This window comes from Hyaloscypha bicolor, assembly GCF_002865645.1.
Source record: "Hyaloscypha bicolor E unplaced genomic scaffold K444scaffold_87, whole genome shotgun sequence".
NCBI classification, from domain to species: Eukaryota; Fungi; Ascomycota; class Leotiomycetes; order Helotiales; family Hyaloscyphaceae; genus Hyaloscypha; species Hyaloscypha bicolor.
In genome coordinates this window covers 888482-904012 of record NW_020194589.1, presented here as the reverse complement: position 1 = coordinate 904012, position 15531 = coordinate 888482, and the positions used below count along the sequence as shown (strand labels likewise).

The 15531-nt window shown below is 41.1% G+C and overlaps 3 protein-coding genes across 3 annotated transcripts; all 3 read left to right on the top strand.

Annotated features, from left to right (window-relative positions):
- The first annotated feature begins 746 nt into the window (after nucleotides 1-746).
- K444DRAFT_414611 (uncharacterized protein) lies at nucleotides 747-1658 on the top strand. Its single transcript, XM_024872646.1, has 2 exons — nucleotides 747-1059; nucleotides 1210-1658. The coding sequence occupies exons 1-2, from the start codon at nucleotides 918-920 to the stop codon at nucleotides 1476-1478; spliced, it is 411 nt and encodes a 136-aa protein (XP_024735577.1). The 5' UTR covers nucleotides 747-917; the 3' UTR covers nucleotides 1479-1658.
- Nucleotides 1659-3422: 1764 nt separating this feature from the next.
- K444DRAFT_414586 (uncharacterized protein) lies at nucleotides 3423-4308 on the top strand. The gene is made up of 3 exons (XM_024872645.1): nucleotides 3423-3705; nucleotides 3845-3955; nucleotides 4020-4308. The coding sequence occupies exons 1-3, from the start codon at nucleotides 3534-3536 to the stop codon at nucleotides 4139-4141; spliced, it is 405 nt and encodes a 134-aa protein (XP_024735576.1). The 5' UTR covers nucleotides 3423-3533; the 3' UTR covers nucleotides 4142-4308.
- Nucleotides 4309-4993: 685 nt separating this feature from the next.
- K444DRAFT_613550 (uncharacterized protein) lies at nucleotides 4994-5880 on the top strand. Its single transcript, XM_024880372.1, has 3 exons — nucleotides 4994-5228; nucleotides 5346-5459; nucleotides 5580-5880. Exons 1-3 carry the CDS (start codon nucleotides 5225-5227, stop codon nucleotides 5690-5692), a joined length of 231 nt encoding a protein of 76 aa, XP_024735575.1. The 5' UTR covers nucleotides 4994-5224; the 3' UTR covers nucleotides 5693-5880.
- The last annotated feature ends 9651 nt before the right edge of the window (nucleotides 5881-15531 follow it).

Here is a 15531-nt window from a genome sequence, read left to right as displayed (position 1 = left end):
CGCAAGACAGCCAGACAGACAAACAGGACTTCGGCCTTGGCCCTGCCGTGCCCTGGGGCTGCACCAATTCCCGTAGCTCTGGTCCTGGCTATGAGGCCGGCCGAGCCAGGAGAGCACTACCAATCGCTGTCCATTTATGGATTGAACATTAAAGGCACGTCCATCCATCGCAAGTATTTCTGCTGCTCTCTGCGGTTGCTCAGCTGTCCGTCCAGCTGCGCTTCATGGCCTCTCGCCTACACAACACGCACTCAATGGAACTCCGCCTCCACTCTCCCATATCTAAATCCATCGACCTTCAGCTCGAATGCCAACCCGGCACTCTCGACCACCATCTCGAGCGTAAAGTCCAAGTTGTCAAATTCCAACCATTTCCCGCTCATAAACTAACGCATTTCGGGCACTGTCACATACGCCTCACACGCCTCGCACCCCTCGACCCGACCTCCATTCTCCCGCACGGCCATGTGGTGAGTGGGTTGCTGCACTTGTCTGAGCTACCTGGACGAAGCAGCGAATCATATCAAGCGATATGCAGCACAAACGTCGTTTGTGGCAGACAGCAAGGAATTTGATTGGTCTGCCCGGCTCCTTCCCATAGGTTGAGATCTGTTGGCTTGCAGCAAAGCACACCCATTTCAGAGCATGTGTGCGTTGGCCTGCGGATGAGCACCGTTAATCCGAGGGGGATCCCCTCATGACGACCGCGCGCGCCCAGCCGTGGTGTGGCATCGCGAAATTGATGAGTGTCGGAGGCTCGGGTGGCTCAGCTGCTGCGGGACCCGACCTCAATCAGAGCCTCCAGATCAACACACAGCTCACCGTCAGTTTCATGCAGTCGCAATTGGTCAACGCCATGCATCTGAAGCCAAAAAACCGCTTCAAGTTAGTCCGCACAAAGTTGCAGGGTTTGTTCAATGCGGCCAGGGTTCCAGTCAGTTGGATTGATCTTGACATCTCTCCTCTATTGCGCTATATATACAACCGCTCTTTCCAGTTCAATTCTCCGTGATTGCGCAGCCAATCTTCAAGAATCAAACCAGTTCGAGCCAATCATGGGTAAGCACCCCCCCTACCGCGCCTTCCAAGTGTCGGGCCGCCACAGCAATATCCATCACGTGCACACCCCACCATTCCGTCAGCCTCGCCTCTTCTCATCCCTTCTTTACCATCAGCCAATCCTACAACTCTTTAATAACTCCCGACTAGTGTCTCCAGATGCTGCAATCGCAATCGTCTTCGGGCTCGTCGGAGCAATTATCAGCTTCGCCGGGGTCGCCATTGCATGCCTTACGTTACGCTTCATGATGAGTGCGCTCCCCTCCCCTCTTTACCAGCTTGAGTCCACATTCTGTTCAAGTGTCTATGTTGATAGAGTGCTAAAACAGATGAGCGAAGCCAGCGAGTATATGACCATCGTGAGGTTCTTCGTCATGAGCATATGCATCTCATCTCATTATCTGAGGGTGAAGGATTGAGGCAAAGAGCTTCAAGGACCAAGTAATGATGATCGTAGTGCATTTATAGAGAGTAATTTCTAAGAGTATAGTCATATAGTTATAAATGCCGTTCAAAGTTCATTGAATTCGTCGGAGATGCCAGAGATAGTCACGTGACTGTCAGACCGTCCCTTCTGTCAATTCCATTGTGGCTTCCTGTTGTAACTGGTCGAGGGCTTGCCAGCCTGCGTCAGAATGGCCGTTCCACGCCGAGAATGCCTTGCGTGAGTTTCAAGCCTCTTGCGTTGCTGGCTATCCTGATCTGGGCATATTGATGGGAGAACGATGCACACCCTTCGTGGAACGCTTGAACGTGGCGCGGGGTGGTACTTCCGGCGCTAAAAGTACAAAGGAAAATGGGTCACCCTCCCTTTACGTATTCCTATAGGTTGATGGAATACGGGAGAAATTCTGCGTTCCACCGCGCAGTACGTGCCTCTGGAACGTAAGTTAAGTGCGGCACCAACCTGATGACTGGCAGAAACACGTGCAGACGAATTTTCTCTTGCAGGGCACATAAAGCTGCTGACCCTCGCCGCCACTTTTGTTCCCTCTTCTCTAATGCATTATTTTATTTGGAGCTTTCCACTCGATCAAAAACCAGTAAAATTTGGTAAGTTATGTTCTATGGCAATCACGTGAAGCAACCCCTTGGCGTCTCCCATCCTTGCCGCAGCCCTGTGCACCTTTCTCTTTATGCTTTCTCAGCGACTAACCTTATCTCAGAATCACAACCGCTGGCTCGAAAACGTTCAAGTTGCATTGAGATGCACAACTAGAAACTCCCAGCACGTTTCTCCGTTTTCACTCGGCTCTGCAGACCTGCATCGTAAACAACGCGAACACCTCGAATCCGCGAGTGCGCCATCCCAGCAGCATTTTCAGCTCTCATAATCTTCAAAATCCGCAGCTCAAATCATCAAATACTCCAACAGCAAGGACGCTTAGGAACTTAGCTTGCGGTCACTCTTTCGCAGCCCCTCGTTCTATTCTTCTGTTCAGCTTGCTCCAGTTCTCAACCACAGCTCAATTAGCTCAACAATGGGTGGGTCTTCCACAAATGTACTTTGTATAACGACGAGGATTCTGCGACTCTGGTGCTCGTCTCGATACTGCCCTCTATTTCCTTCGATTAGTTTGCTTACTGGGACCCAGTCTCCACAGACGCCGCAATTAGCATCGCCTTCGGGTTCATTAGCATATTCTTCGGCTTTATTAGCGCTATTAGTATTACTTAACACTACGAACCCATGACTCCCGAAATCAGTACTTCCCCAAAGCACTATGTCTCGATCTCAGCCCTACCCTTCGCCGTATTGGGTCAGATCAACGGCTGCAAGGCTGTTGAGTTATGATTGGTCTACGAAGGCGGGCGGCATTAAAACTCGACCAATTCGCTAAGCGAGGGCGCGCACAACCTTGACTCTCGCAATATATATACATATAAAATTCTCGTAATTCCGTATTATATTTAATTATCGAGAAAATTCCATAAAAGTTAGATATGCTTCTTTTCTACCTCACAAAGTTGTTTTAAAGAGTTTTAGGGGTTGCATTGAGATCCGGTGTTCCTCGCTTTTTAGCGGATGGACGATTTCTAATGCCGCCCGCCTTCGTGCCACAAGCTGGGTCGCTTGTCCAAGAACGGAAATAAGATGCAACGGTGAAATGGAAATAAGCCTTGAACCCAGTCAGAAATAGACAGGGAGTGAAGGGTGAAAGCTCGTGCTGTTGGCTTTCTGGTCTCGCTATCCGCTGCGCTGCCACCAGGGACGAATTGGCCCGTGCACATCTAAGCGAACTGAATCAGCAAATCATATCGCCAGATTCATTGATTTAAGACCTCTGATTTGCTGCAATTTTGCGGTATATTTGATCACGGAAATTCGTCCCTGGTGGCAGCTCAACGGATATTTGATAGCCCTGATACGTTGTAACGGACGGAAAGGCGCGGGTTGGTGATGCTGGGGCAAAGTGGCTGTGGCAGTGCTGACGAATCACATAAGGGTGTTGAAGCCTAAACTTTCGTGGGGGATGAGGTTGAGTACAGGTTTACCCTTGTTCCCACAGCGCGAGCTCGAACCACCAAGGCTGGTCACCCATTTATTTAGTTCTATATATTCTCTCGAGCACCGCTCTTTCGAGCCCACCTCTCATCAAACAAATACCCAAACGTTAAAGATTATTTCGAGTCAAGCAATCATGGGTAAGCGCCTGCACATCTCCATCCGAGGTTGCCAGAGAAGTGTCATCACGTGCAATTGTCACTTGACTCCAGCCTCGCGGCTTCATATACGTTCTCGTGATCGTTTTTACTACCCACCACTTCTCTGACTCCCTAATAGTCTCCTCAGACGCAGCAATCGCAATTGTCTTCGGACTTATCGGTGCAAGCCTCAGTTTCGTTGGCGTCATTATTGCATGTCTTACTTTACGCTCTATGACATTGGAAAGGTGTACGTTTTTCTGTTCTCTCCTTTTATCTCCGCAAGGCCCAATGCTCACAAGTTTCCTCGATAGATGAGCGGCATCGGCGAGTGCGTGGAGATGATCATGAACCTGTTTTTCAGCATCTTCATACGCATCTCTTCCCGTCGTCTCAGCAACAAGGGCCTGGAAATAGAGATCTGAAGGTGGCGTGAAGAGCATCGCTATTCGCTACTTCTCAGAAAGCAACGTCCTTTATTTTATACTTCGACATTGTGGTTCCCGTTCAAGACTCTTTCCACTTCGTCCACTCGGTCAACAACACATGACTAGCGGTCTCCGGCGCCAATTCCTTCATCTATTATTTATGGCAAGCTCCTTCCTTGGCTTTCGGTTGCAGCGCTGGAGTCAGATTGTTTACGTAGCCTTAACCCAATTGACCTATCCTGTCCGAGAAGTGAGATTACGTTCTGCATTTCTCTTAGTCGGACAAGGCTCCCATATCTGGCTTCTGGCTTATAGTTCAAGGTTACTATCGTGCTAGAAATTCTAGTTAAGTTGATTTACTTCCGGTTGCTGGTGAGGCTTGCTTAGTGACTCCATTGCTCTCCAAAATGCAACAACCTTCACTGAGTGCGCCAAATCAAGGCCTGCGGTAGCCTGGCCACGAAAGATGTTACGGATGGATCTGTTCCTCCTACGCTGCCGACATTATAGACGCCTCTTAGAATCGCGACCGTTGAGGTAGCTGATGGAAAGCTCTTTGTGTTGCCTGGGGAGGTAGGGGAAATGTTTCAAACTCGATAATGCCCTCGCTGCCGTGTGAGCGCATATTTGAGCTAACCAATTGTGGCGTTTTGGCGTTTCTGCGCCTATTGATCTTTCCTTTTTCGTCACCCAGGGTCAGCGCCCGGAAATCTCGCACGTAACCGAATCTTTGTGTGGGGTGAACTGGAGGATCGCTTAGTTCTATTGGCTCAAAAAAGGGCGCTCAACTTGCCGTCGCTCATTTGTAGGCTGACATGAGGCGACACACTGGGAGTCCCTCACAAATCCAGGAAGCCTGCACGAAACACAGCCAATCGACACCGTGGTCTAATACCAAGTGGGTGTCACAATCCTTGCGCATGCGAAAACAACGATAACACGGCCAACCCCTCCCAGAAGCCCATGGACCTGTCCCCATCATTCCTCCTCCGGTATGATGTATAAAGATGTAAACCCGCATCGAAAATTTTCGAGCCTTTCTTCGTACAAGTCGCATTTGGTCACTGGATTTGATCCAGTCAAAACAAACAATGGGTAAGTTGTCTCAGGGGAAGCCACCACGTGCAAAGCTCAATTCTCTCACTTCAGCCTTGCGCATCCTCCCACACCGTCCACCCCCGTGCAACGATGGCTAATTTGTAATACTCTCAGCAGGCTCCTCAGATTCTATCAGCACCGCTTTTGGCATTGTTAGTGTGTGCATAAGTCTAATTGGTGTGTGGATCAGCTACCTGACTTTGCGAGCAATGTGTCTTGATGATACCGGTATTTCTCTCAAACTCCTATGTCCTGACTCCCTTCTCGTTGCTACCCTTCGAAAAGTACTCTTGTGGACACTCTGGCCAGCTTGTATGATAGCCCGTAGCTAACAACGCGTATCTATAGGACGTAACACATGTCAACGTCCCGTCGATCACGATTATATCCTTCGGCACGAGCATACGCACTTCGCTGGGCAATCCCCTTCCAGTCGAAAGCGAATTTCTACTCTGGCTTGAGCCATAGTATGCAGGGGCAAATACCAAGCTAGGAGATTGAGTTCAAGGTTTAGCTGGCGTTTAGTCTCCACATGGTCACTGGTTACCTGGAGTTTGGCAGTGGAGGATAAACTGGATGGGGAAAATCGACAACGAATCTTTCGGAGCTCGTTCCATAGGTCTCATAATTATTTGAACTTCTGTTCGGCTCACTTGCGTTTCGTCGCAGAACTCCTTCGGCTGGCATGCCTAGAAGACCTCCCCGGGCTACCTTTTACTCCGCTTAGTGGCGCCCTTACAGTTTTTGAGGTTCCCATTTCCCCATCTGATTTCATTCTACTGCTTGCTGCAATTTGCTGTGTAGTGTAGGAATTGTCACGAAGAGAGGTCCTCTGCTCCTTGATAACGGGTTGTAGGAACTCGATCCCAAAGCAGTGGGATGATCACGTGACCAATGTCAGACGGCAGAGAACGAAGACTAGTGTCTCCTTGTCTACCGCAACGTCTCGCTTCAAGAAAACAGCAGCGTAGCGTGATACGATCTGGTTGACGATCAAAACGTCTAATTGAAACGGCCAGTGCCTGTGACAATTAATCGCACTTAGTCACCTGAAGTGAATGTCAGCAGCTAGAGTGACCCAACTTTGACATAATATAATAGAGTAAACCCTATAACCGAACTCCCTATCAAAAGCACGACCCGACCAAAAACACGCTAAATCGCGTCCCACCACCAGTACCAAAACCATGGCTAGAATCGACAAATCAGCTCGGATTACGAAGGCAATTGGTGCAATTCAAAGAGGGGAGTTCACTGATTACAGCAAGGCAGCTAAGTACTATGAATACTCGCGTTCTGCTGTTTCTCGATGTATTCGGGGCCTTATGAAGACTCGACAGCAAGCCAACTCATTTTGGCACCAATGCCTTACCATTAAGCAAGAAGAGGTTCTAATTTATTGAATTAATCACCTTACGGATCGGGGAATGCCGCCCACCAGTTATATTATTAAGAATCTTGCAGAGGAAATCAGGGAAGCAGAAGTAGGGAAGAACTGGGTGGGCCATTTTGTTAAGCGCTATAGTATTAGGCTAAAAAGCCTGTACCTTCGTAATATTAATAATTTACGAGCCGGTGCCGAATATGCCCTAATATTTTAACTCTTTTTCAGTATTATAAGCTATTTTCTAATATTATTTCGTGTATTTATTACTTAAATACTTACTAACGTGTATCTGGCTCTCTAGCTTGCGATAGTCATCGAAAAATACAGAATTATAGCCGAAAACATATATAATTTCGATAAAAAGGGATTCTTAATAGGGTTTGGATATTCCTTGAAGAGAATAATAATACAAGAAGCTTTACGTTTAGGGAGAATTATGAAGGCTAAGCAAGATAGAAGCCGGGAGTTCATTAGTATCTTGGCTTATATATCTGTAATTGGAAAATGGATACTACTACTTCTAATATATAAAGGCGAATCGGGCGATTTAATAAGTATATGGGTTAATAAAGTAAAGACAGATTCGAAGGCACATTTTATGGTTTCAAGTAATAGATAGTCTAATAATGCGATCGGGCTAGTATGGCTTTAGAAGATCTTTGAACGCTATACCAAACCCAAACGTACGACCCAAAAGCGTCTTTTAATCGTAGATGGATATTTAAGCCACGTTAATATGGCATTCGTCGATTGGGCTAATCAAAATAGTATAATTCTCCTGATTTTACCACCTCATATAACCTATTGCCTTTAATCTCTTAATATGGGCCTTTTCTAACCTCTCTCGATATATTACTTTATTAAAATCAATAAGCTAATAGACGAAATAATGGGAACCATTAGAATAATAAAAGGGCTTTTTTGGCCGAGATTCAAGATCGCATTTAATAAAGCTTTTACTAAGGAAAATATCCAATCTGCTTTTCGCAAATCGGGTATCTGGCTAATAGATAGAAGCATAATTATTAAGACTATTACTCGTCCCACGCTCTCTTTACCTGAAAAGGCTCAGGAATTACGTATACCCAAGACTTCAAAAGCAATTCGTCGATTTCAGCTTATATATAATAAAGAACTAACTGAAGACAAAGTCAAGAAACTCTTTGCTACCACCTTATATCTCTCTGTACAAGTAGCTTGCCTATAATACCAAAACCGAGGCTTATTTAAGGCTATTAATCTCCAGAAAAAGAAGGGTTGACAAGGAGTTCGTTTGAATCTTTATAGCCAGCCAAATAAGGGTATTGTCGATTGCTACTCTCCTGTATAGGTAGTCAAGGCTAGGGAATATCAGGAGCAAAAGGAAGTACTAAAAGCAGCTGAGGAGGAGGCGAAATTGGAAAGAAAAATCAAGAGAGCCGCAAATGCCCTCAAAAATAAGCTAGAAAAAGAGAGGAAAGCGAAGGAGAAAGCTATAGGGGGGGCTAAGGCCGCAAGAGGGGGAGGGGGGAAGGAGCGAGCTACGGTGGCCAAAAAGATACCAAAGAAGCAGCCAAATTATACTATTCCGAAGGTAAAAAAAGCTGCTCCGAGAGTGTTAAATCGGACAAAGGCGCTCCCTAAGGTAAAGGTACTAGTGGAACTGCCCGTATAACCTAATGTGGTTCTGCCAGATCAGGGGGTAGTACCAATGGTGGTAGGAGCAAGGAAAACAGCCATGCGGACAATTAGTTTACTATAACGCTTTAAATAGCTTTTTTAATTGAAATAATATCGAGTTCTTAATTAATACTACGTATTGCTTTAGTTTTATTATAATCCATTAGATGGTTATTAAATACTAATTTTTGGAAGTTTCGGGAAATCTCGTCAATTCACGTGCTTTTGGTGGGGTCGTGCTTTTGGTAGGGACTTCGGTTATATAGTCTTTAACTGCTTTACTTAATAACGAATTATTTTATTATATTTTAATTTAATATATTCTTATATTTATAACTAAAACTATTAATTTTAATAATAATTTGAGTTATATAAACTTTTTAAATAAAGAAGAAAATAAAGCTTTAATAATATAATAAAATTATTTTATTTAATTAATAAAATTAAATATATATAACTTAAAGAACTAAAATAAAAATAAAACAAGTTTTATTTATATTTATTAATAAGGAAATTAATATATTTTTGAGTAAGGCATACTTTTATTAGTATTTTTAAGCGAGGCGCACTTTTAGGTGGCGCAAGCAACGCGACGCGCCGCAATGCCAAAACCTGAACGAACGAGGGGGGAAATGGCACTATTACATGTAGGCAGTGAGCCCCAAAAACGTGACCTCGCCTCACGGTAAGAAAACCAGGTGGCAAAACCTTCGGAGGGCCCTTTAGCTAACGTTAAAGGCAGTTCGATCACTCCGAGCGCACGCCACAGAGCGCTCAGACTGCAGAATTCTGTAGCAGGTGAGAAGCTAAACCCGCATTTCTACTTTGGTATGGTTGAGCTGCAAAAGCCACAGCACCAGCCTTACCTCCTGGAGGTGTGGCGTGGAGTGGCTCCGTAGACGATGTATGGGCAGCAATGCTGCCGGAGGATTGCTGCTCCGCGCTTCCAACAGCGGTGCAATTAGTGGGGGGAGGGGGGGGACCTGAGAACGAATCACATTAAGCGATGTGTGGCTCAAGATTCGTTATGTGGCAGCCACCAGGAGATTTGATTGAACCGCTTGTGGGGACCCTGTCAATGTTCGACCCCTCTGCATAATTTTTGTCCTAAGCTGCCTTGCCGTGGCCCTACTCCGTATGAACCGTTGTGTACGATGGTAAGCAAAAAGCGCAACCACACAGCCACAGCCGGCGCCGCCACAGCCGAACACCAGAAATAAGTTCCGGCAAGGCTGCCTGCTGCCGCAAACCTAACAAATCCATACCATCCATTTCTTTCAATTATATATTCTCAACCGCGACCACTTGGCCCAAACCAAGGAAGCTGGATTTCCAAAGTCGATTTCAAACATCAATTCAAACCAATACAATCATGGGCAAGTCACCCTTGCTATACCCAGGGCTTGCGAAAAACGCCCCATCACGTGCAGCTCTGCACCGAGGCTTTTACGCACCCCTTTCAGCTCTTCTCTAATCCTTAAACAGTCTCTTCGGATATATCAATTGCAATCGCATTCGGCCTTACCGGTGCGATTATTAGTCTTGTCGGGGTCATTATTGCATATCTTACGCTACGCTTCATGATAATTGAGCATTGTACGCTACCTTGCTTTCCTCCTCTCACGTTCTCTCGGTGTACTGCTTTTCCTAGTTGTTGTTGACGCTTACAGGCTTGCCTAGTAGATATGCGGGATCAACTAGCGGGCCGGGAGCCTCTTCGATATGAGCATACGCATCTATTCCCACTCTCTCGGGGGCAAAAGCTTGAGGACGGAAAGCTGAAGAAGGCTTGAAGGTTACATAAATACCTTGCGGAACAAGCATTTTTGAGGGTCATGTCGAACGAATGTGCTTAGCTATAAAAACGGGAAAATGTAAAACGACACTGGTTGTCGATTAGACGTATCAATAGATTTTAGAGTTTTAATAATGCCTAGTTAGTTGCTTGTACTTACTTGAGTCCTTTTCCCGAATCAGATTTCCTAATATAAATATAAGGAAGTTTATATATAAGAGCTCTAATTTGGGGCGTGGAACAGGCAAGGCAATAATTGCGTAAGGGGTAAATTAGTTCCAGGCACTTGATCGCTAAATTTTCGGGCTCTCATAGTGCCTTGGGAATTCCGACTTTCCTTACCTTCTTTAAAATTTTTTTAAAAAAATTACTAATTATTATATAATAAAAACTTTATATCTTATTAGCTTATAATTTTGCTTTCTATAATATAAAAAAATAATTAAACTATAATAATTCTTTATATAGTAAATTAAATTTAAAGGAAAACTAGATTTTTTGGTGTTCCTCTCTACTTTAGGTTAGTCCGGCCCCCAATCGACACCCCCGGGGGGAGTCGTTTTACATTTTCCCATAAAAACTGTTCGCAAGTTTTCCAAAGAATTTGTTCCTGATCACGTAGAACCCTCCTCATCCTGTGCACGTATTTGCGGCTTCTCGGAGCAAGGCTCTCACATGTCTGTTTCCTGCTCGAGAGGGGAGTGTGGTTTCACTATTTACATCTGTTCTTTGATGCACTTGCTCTCGACACAGAGGCTGCGGCAACACCTTAACCGCTATTGAGAATGGCGACGGCCTTGTTTGCCTCCCTCTGCCGCGTATGGTTCGCGGCAAAGCCCACGAACCGATGAGAGTCTGAGATTGCAAGATTGTTAAAGTACTTTTCTGGTACTCTGACACCACAAGCGTGCAACTCACCGCTTACTTAAAGGATCGAGGGACACAAGCTAGCTGCTAATAGCAAACCACAGTAATGCCTCCCACCAACACTATTCGCGCGGTCCTAATATCCAACTCTATTTCTGAGGGCGGCTTAGGGAGCATTTCCAACCTCCGTTTCCTGTTCTCATTTGGGAGCGTGGTCGATTTTCACACTCCAGATGGTATCTATCGGCCTGTCATCTGAGCTGGCAGCCTCGCTGTAGTGGGTGCAAGTGTTGTGTCATGCACTCTATGATCTGCTGCCTCAACCCGTCCTCCGAGGTTTACTGGACAGCTCCAGCTCCAGCTCCGACTATCCGCCCGCTATACCTATCCTCCGATGCGGAGCAATTAAGCATTGCTGAGACCATGGTGATGCGGGGCTTTACAGCCTTGGGTGCCGAGCCAGCCAGGCGGGCTGCAGAAGTTCGGATCCCACCAATAGAATTTCTTATTATTGAGAATTTGTTGCCTCTGTACACAATGCTTCAGTATTCTTGGAGCGGGTCGTATTATTATTCTCTGGTTAATAGTCGGACTTAACGTCACGACTAAAGGGGTTAAAGGGATTTATTAGATTTATTATTTTACTTTTATAAAAATGTAATTATAAAGTAACAGATTATAATAATTATTACTTTATAATTATAAAATAAATATTTTAAAATACATTTTATATTTTAAGCTATAAAAATCTTATTTATTTATTAATATATTATATTATATAAGTCTTATAAATAATTTTTTTATAAACTTTATAATTAATAAAACTTATATATAAGAGAAAAGCTTTTAGGAATATTTTATTAAGTTAATATTTGAAATTATTAATAATAAAGAGAAATAAATTTATTATTACTTTATAATAATTATAAAAAGAAATTATAAATAATAAACTCCTTTGGTACTTATAAAAGAAAAATAATTACTATTTTCTAATTAAAACGTTATTAAAGTTGCTATAATAATCGCGAGTTATTATTAGTAATATATATTAATAATTGTAAATTATTACTAATAAGGTGCGTCTAGAGCGCTAATATTCCGGTAAGAAGAATAGAGAACCACCGAGAAATAGTATATAATAGTGAGTCGGGCTCTTGAGGAGAGAAATATAAGAAGCAAGCTTCTTTCTAGTCCTAAGGGCAGAGTTTTCTCCTTTAATCTTTATCTAGTTAAACGATCCTCTCTTGCCTCCATCAAAGCCTTCCATTAAAATGGCTTCGGCACCTCACACCCCCGACCCGGAAACCAACCAGATGGCGCGATGACTGCTACGTTTCAGTGCTGACGAATTCTGCGGACGGCTTACTGGTTCAAACAGTTTTTCAAGGAAGTTATTACAATTTGTCTTCCCTTTAGACCATCGCTCATCTACATTCTGATTCACCTGCAGTTTTGTTTACAATTATGAGTAGTAGCATTAACGATGTCTTTGATTAAGCTGCGGGGAAAGCGCAGAAGGCTCAGGGCGAGATATTGGGCACCTTTCTGGCATCCCTTACAAGATCTGGAGCAATTACGGAGGACGCGGCCATAAGTCTTGCAACTGGCATCCGCCAATATTAAGGAGGCAGCTTCTAGGCCTTTACATGCTCAGAACTGGGAACAGAAAACCACGTGTCAATGTAGTCTGACACGCAGGCCAAAGACTGCTCTTGGGGCGAATGGACCTCTGAGAAGCAGCAGGCTCGGCAAAAATACCTGAGGTATCGATAAGGAATCGATAGTTACTGGTATTAATAAGGTATTAGTAAGTATTGATACGTATTGATTCCTTATTGATTCCTTACCGCTTTCTACCCCGCACCCTTTAATTTTTCACTCTCTCTATTCTCACATCTTTTATTCTTATTCTATTTAGATTATATACTCAAAATGTCTTTTTTGCATGAGCTAGACTCTTCCTCTCTAGCTTCTGCTTTTATAGATCTAGAACTAGAAGCCCCTTCCAGCCGAAAATTAAGGGCCCCGGTCTGGAAACATATATATAATCCTACTAAGAAGGAGAATTAAGCCTACTTCTATTATATCTATTATAATAAGAAAACGAGAAAGCTATATTATACTTCTCTTTTAGAGAATATAAAGAAGCATATATAAGGTGTTTATAAGATCCCTATTAAGATAGCTATTAGTAGGAACCAAGTAATAATTAATTTATAATTGAGGTAATATTACTACCAAGCTACTAGAACGAGCGAGCAAGAGGAGCTTAATACTGAGATCCTAGAAGCTTATTTTAATATCTCGGTTATTCTTGAAGCTCTAATTACTCTTATTATTATACGGAATCTGTCCTATACTCTCGTTAAATGGCTAGAGTTCTATATGCTTTGCCAAGTACTTAATTGAGCTATTAAAGGCAAGATTATAACTTCGTATTCAGGAATTACTAGCTTAGTTAAAGACGCTTAGAAAAGGTACCAGGATACCATATAATAAGTAGTCCAGGCTATACTCTTACTTATCTATATCTCTCTAGATATCTGGACCTCTCTAAATTAATTACTTTTACTTATAATCTATAGCTATTTTACTATATATAATAGAAAGTAATAAAAGGTCCTTCTTGCTTTAAAGCAGGTCTCTGGCCATAGCTCAGAAGCTCAATATTAATTCTTTGGCTAGTTCTTTAAGATTATGGTATTACTTATAAGTTTAGAGCTATTATATATAATAATACCTTAATAAATAATATTCTTTATTAATTAGTTTAAAAGAAGCTAAAGGATAAGCTAAGCTTAAACTAAGAGGCAGATTACTAGTATATTTACTATCTAGGCTATATTATTAATCTAGTTATATAAGCCTTCTTATTTATAAATTAGGTTAGCTTAGAGAACCTTAATTTATATAATAAGCAGGAGTAGTATACTAGAGTTTTTAATATAATAGAAGTAATAAAGGCCTAGTTTAGGCTAATAGGACTCTTTAGTCAAGTATATAATATTATAGTTTATATTTATAAATTAGCTAGAAAAATAGAGAAGTTTCGTATATTTATAAAAAGGCTAATTCTAATAAATAATTATATAAGGTAAAATAGCTAGTATAAGATACTTTATATACTACTTGACTTAAGGCTAATAATAGAAAGGTATTATTAAAACTATAAGGAAAAGCTTAAGAAGAATATCTTAATTCCTAAAGATTAAAAAAAGCTTTATATAATTAAGGACTTCCTTATATCCTTTATATAAGCTATTCTTATAGCTAAGGGCTTAACTTCCCTTAATTCTACTTTTTTTATAATAAATATCTTAATTAAATACCTCTAATAAAAGAATATAAATTATTCTTTTCTTTTATATAATCTTATATAATTATACTAATTCTAATAGGCTAAATATTAGAAAAGTAAGGATCTAGAGAAAAGAGACTTCCTTTATCAAATCGAGGCAGTATATAAGGTTCTAGATAATTATTATATAAGAACTAATATATTTCTAGTTTATATTACTATATTAATTTTAAATTCTTATAATTATATAAAGTATATTAAGATATACTAGCTAAAGAAATAATTAAAGCTAGTCTTAGCTAAGATTAAAAAGCTCTGGGAGAAATATTAGGAAAGGCCTATTATTATACCTATACTACTAGCTTTTTAATATAAAGACTCGTCTTATAAAATACTAGAACTAGATATATATAATTATATTATCTTATTTCTTAGAATAGAAGCTCGTCCTATAAATCAAGACAAGTTTAAAGACTATAACTTACTAGAATTATATAATTCTAGTAAATAGAGAGCCCTTATATAATAGTATTAGGATATTTAGAGATAATACTAGCCAAGGCTTTCTTTTATAGCTATTAATATCCTCTCTATTCTATTAATAAGTAATAAGCCAGAGAAAGTATTTTTAGAAGGATATTATATAATAAGCTAGGATAAAATATAAATAGAAATAGAGATAATTAAGATATAAGAGTATTTAAAGTACTAGAAAAGAAGTAGGATTCTAAATACTTTCCTTAAAACTAAGGAAATAATCTAAGAAAGAAGAGAAATTCTATATTTTTTATATAATATTTTAGGGCCAGATTAGAATCTCTTTTCTTAGTTTTTAGGTACTATATAAAAGTAATTATAATTATAAGTAAAATTAAAAGAGAATAAATATTAAGAGCTTAATATAGTCTATTAAATATTATATAAAAGCCAGGTAATTATATAATATAAAAAAAGTAAGTAGCTCTATCTAGAACCTATAAACTTATTAGCTAGAATAAGTTCCAGGCTTTAAAACCCGTTTACTATAAGAGAGAAACTATAATAAGACAAAAACCTATATAAAGTATACTAGAATATAAAACGTGACTTAATAGTAAAATAATAAATTAAAAGCATAAATAGTAAAGTATAAATAGTATATAGTATATAAAAGCTTAATTAATTAAATACTTATAAAGAATTATTCTCTAAGTTTATAGAAAAACTAGCTTTCTTATATAATTTTAGTAAGTTATATATAAAAGGCCGCGGCCTTTACTATATAACCTAAACCTCAAAACCGCTAAAATAATAT

What these genes read in the sequence shown, in the direction of transcription:
- K444DRAFT_414586 (XM_024872645.1), top strand. Translation starts at nt 3,534, where the DNA reads ATGAGGTTGAGTACAGGTTTACCCTTGTTCCCACAGCGCGAGCTCGAA. An exon ending in TTCGAGTCAAGCAATCATGG is followed by an intron (nt 3,706 to 3,844) that starts GTAAGCGCCTGC and finishes ACTCCCTAATAG; the next exon opens with TCTCCTCAGACGCAGCAATC. An exon ending in CTCTATGACATTGGAAAGGT is followed by an intron (nt 3,956 to 4,019) that starts GTACGTTTTTCT and finishes TTTCCTCGATAG; the next exon opens with ATGAGCGGCATCGGCGAGTG.
- K444DRAFT_613550 (XM_024880372.1), top strand. An exon ending in AATGTGTCTTGATGATACCG is followed by an intron (nt 5,460 to 5,579) that starts GTATTTCTCTCA and finishes GCGTATCTATAG; the next exon opens with GACGTAACACATGTCAACGT.
- K444DRAFT_414611 (XM_024872646.1), top strand. Translation starts at nt 918, where the DNA reads ATGCGGCCAGGGTTCCAGTCAGTTGGATTGATCTTGACATCTCTCCTC. An exon ending in CCAGTTCGAGCCAATCATGG is followed by an intron (nt 1,060 to 1,209) that starts GTAAGCACCCCC and finishes ACTCCCGACTAG; the next exon opens with TGTCTCCAGATGCTGCAATC.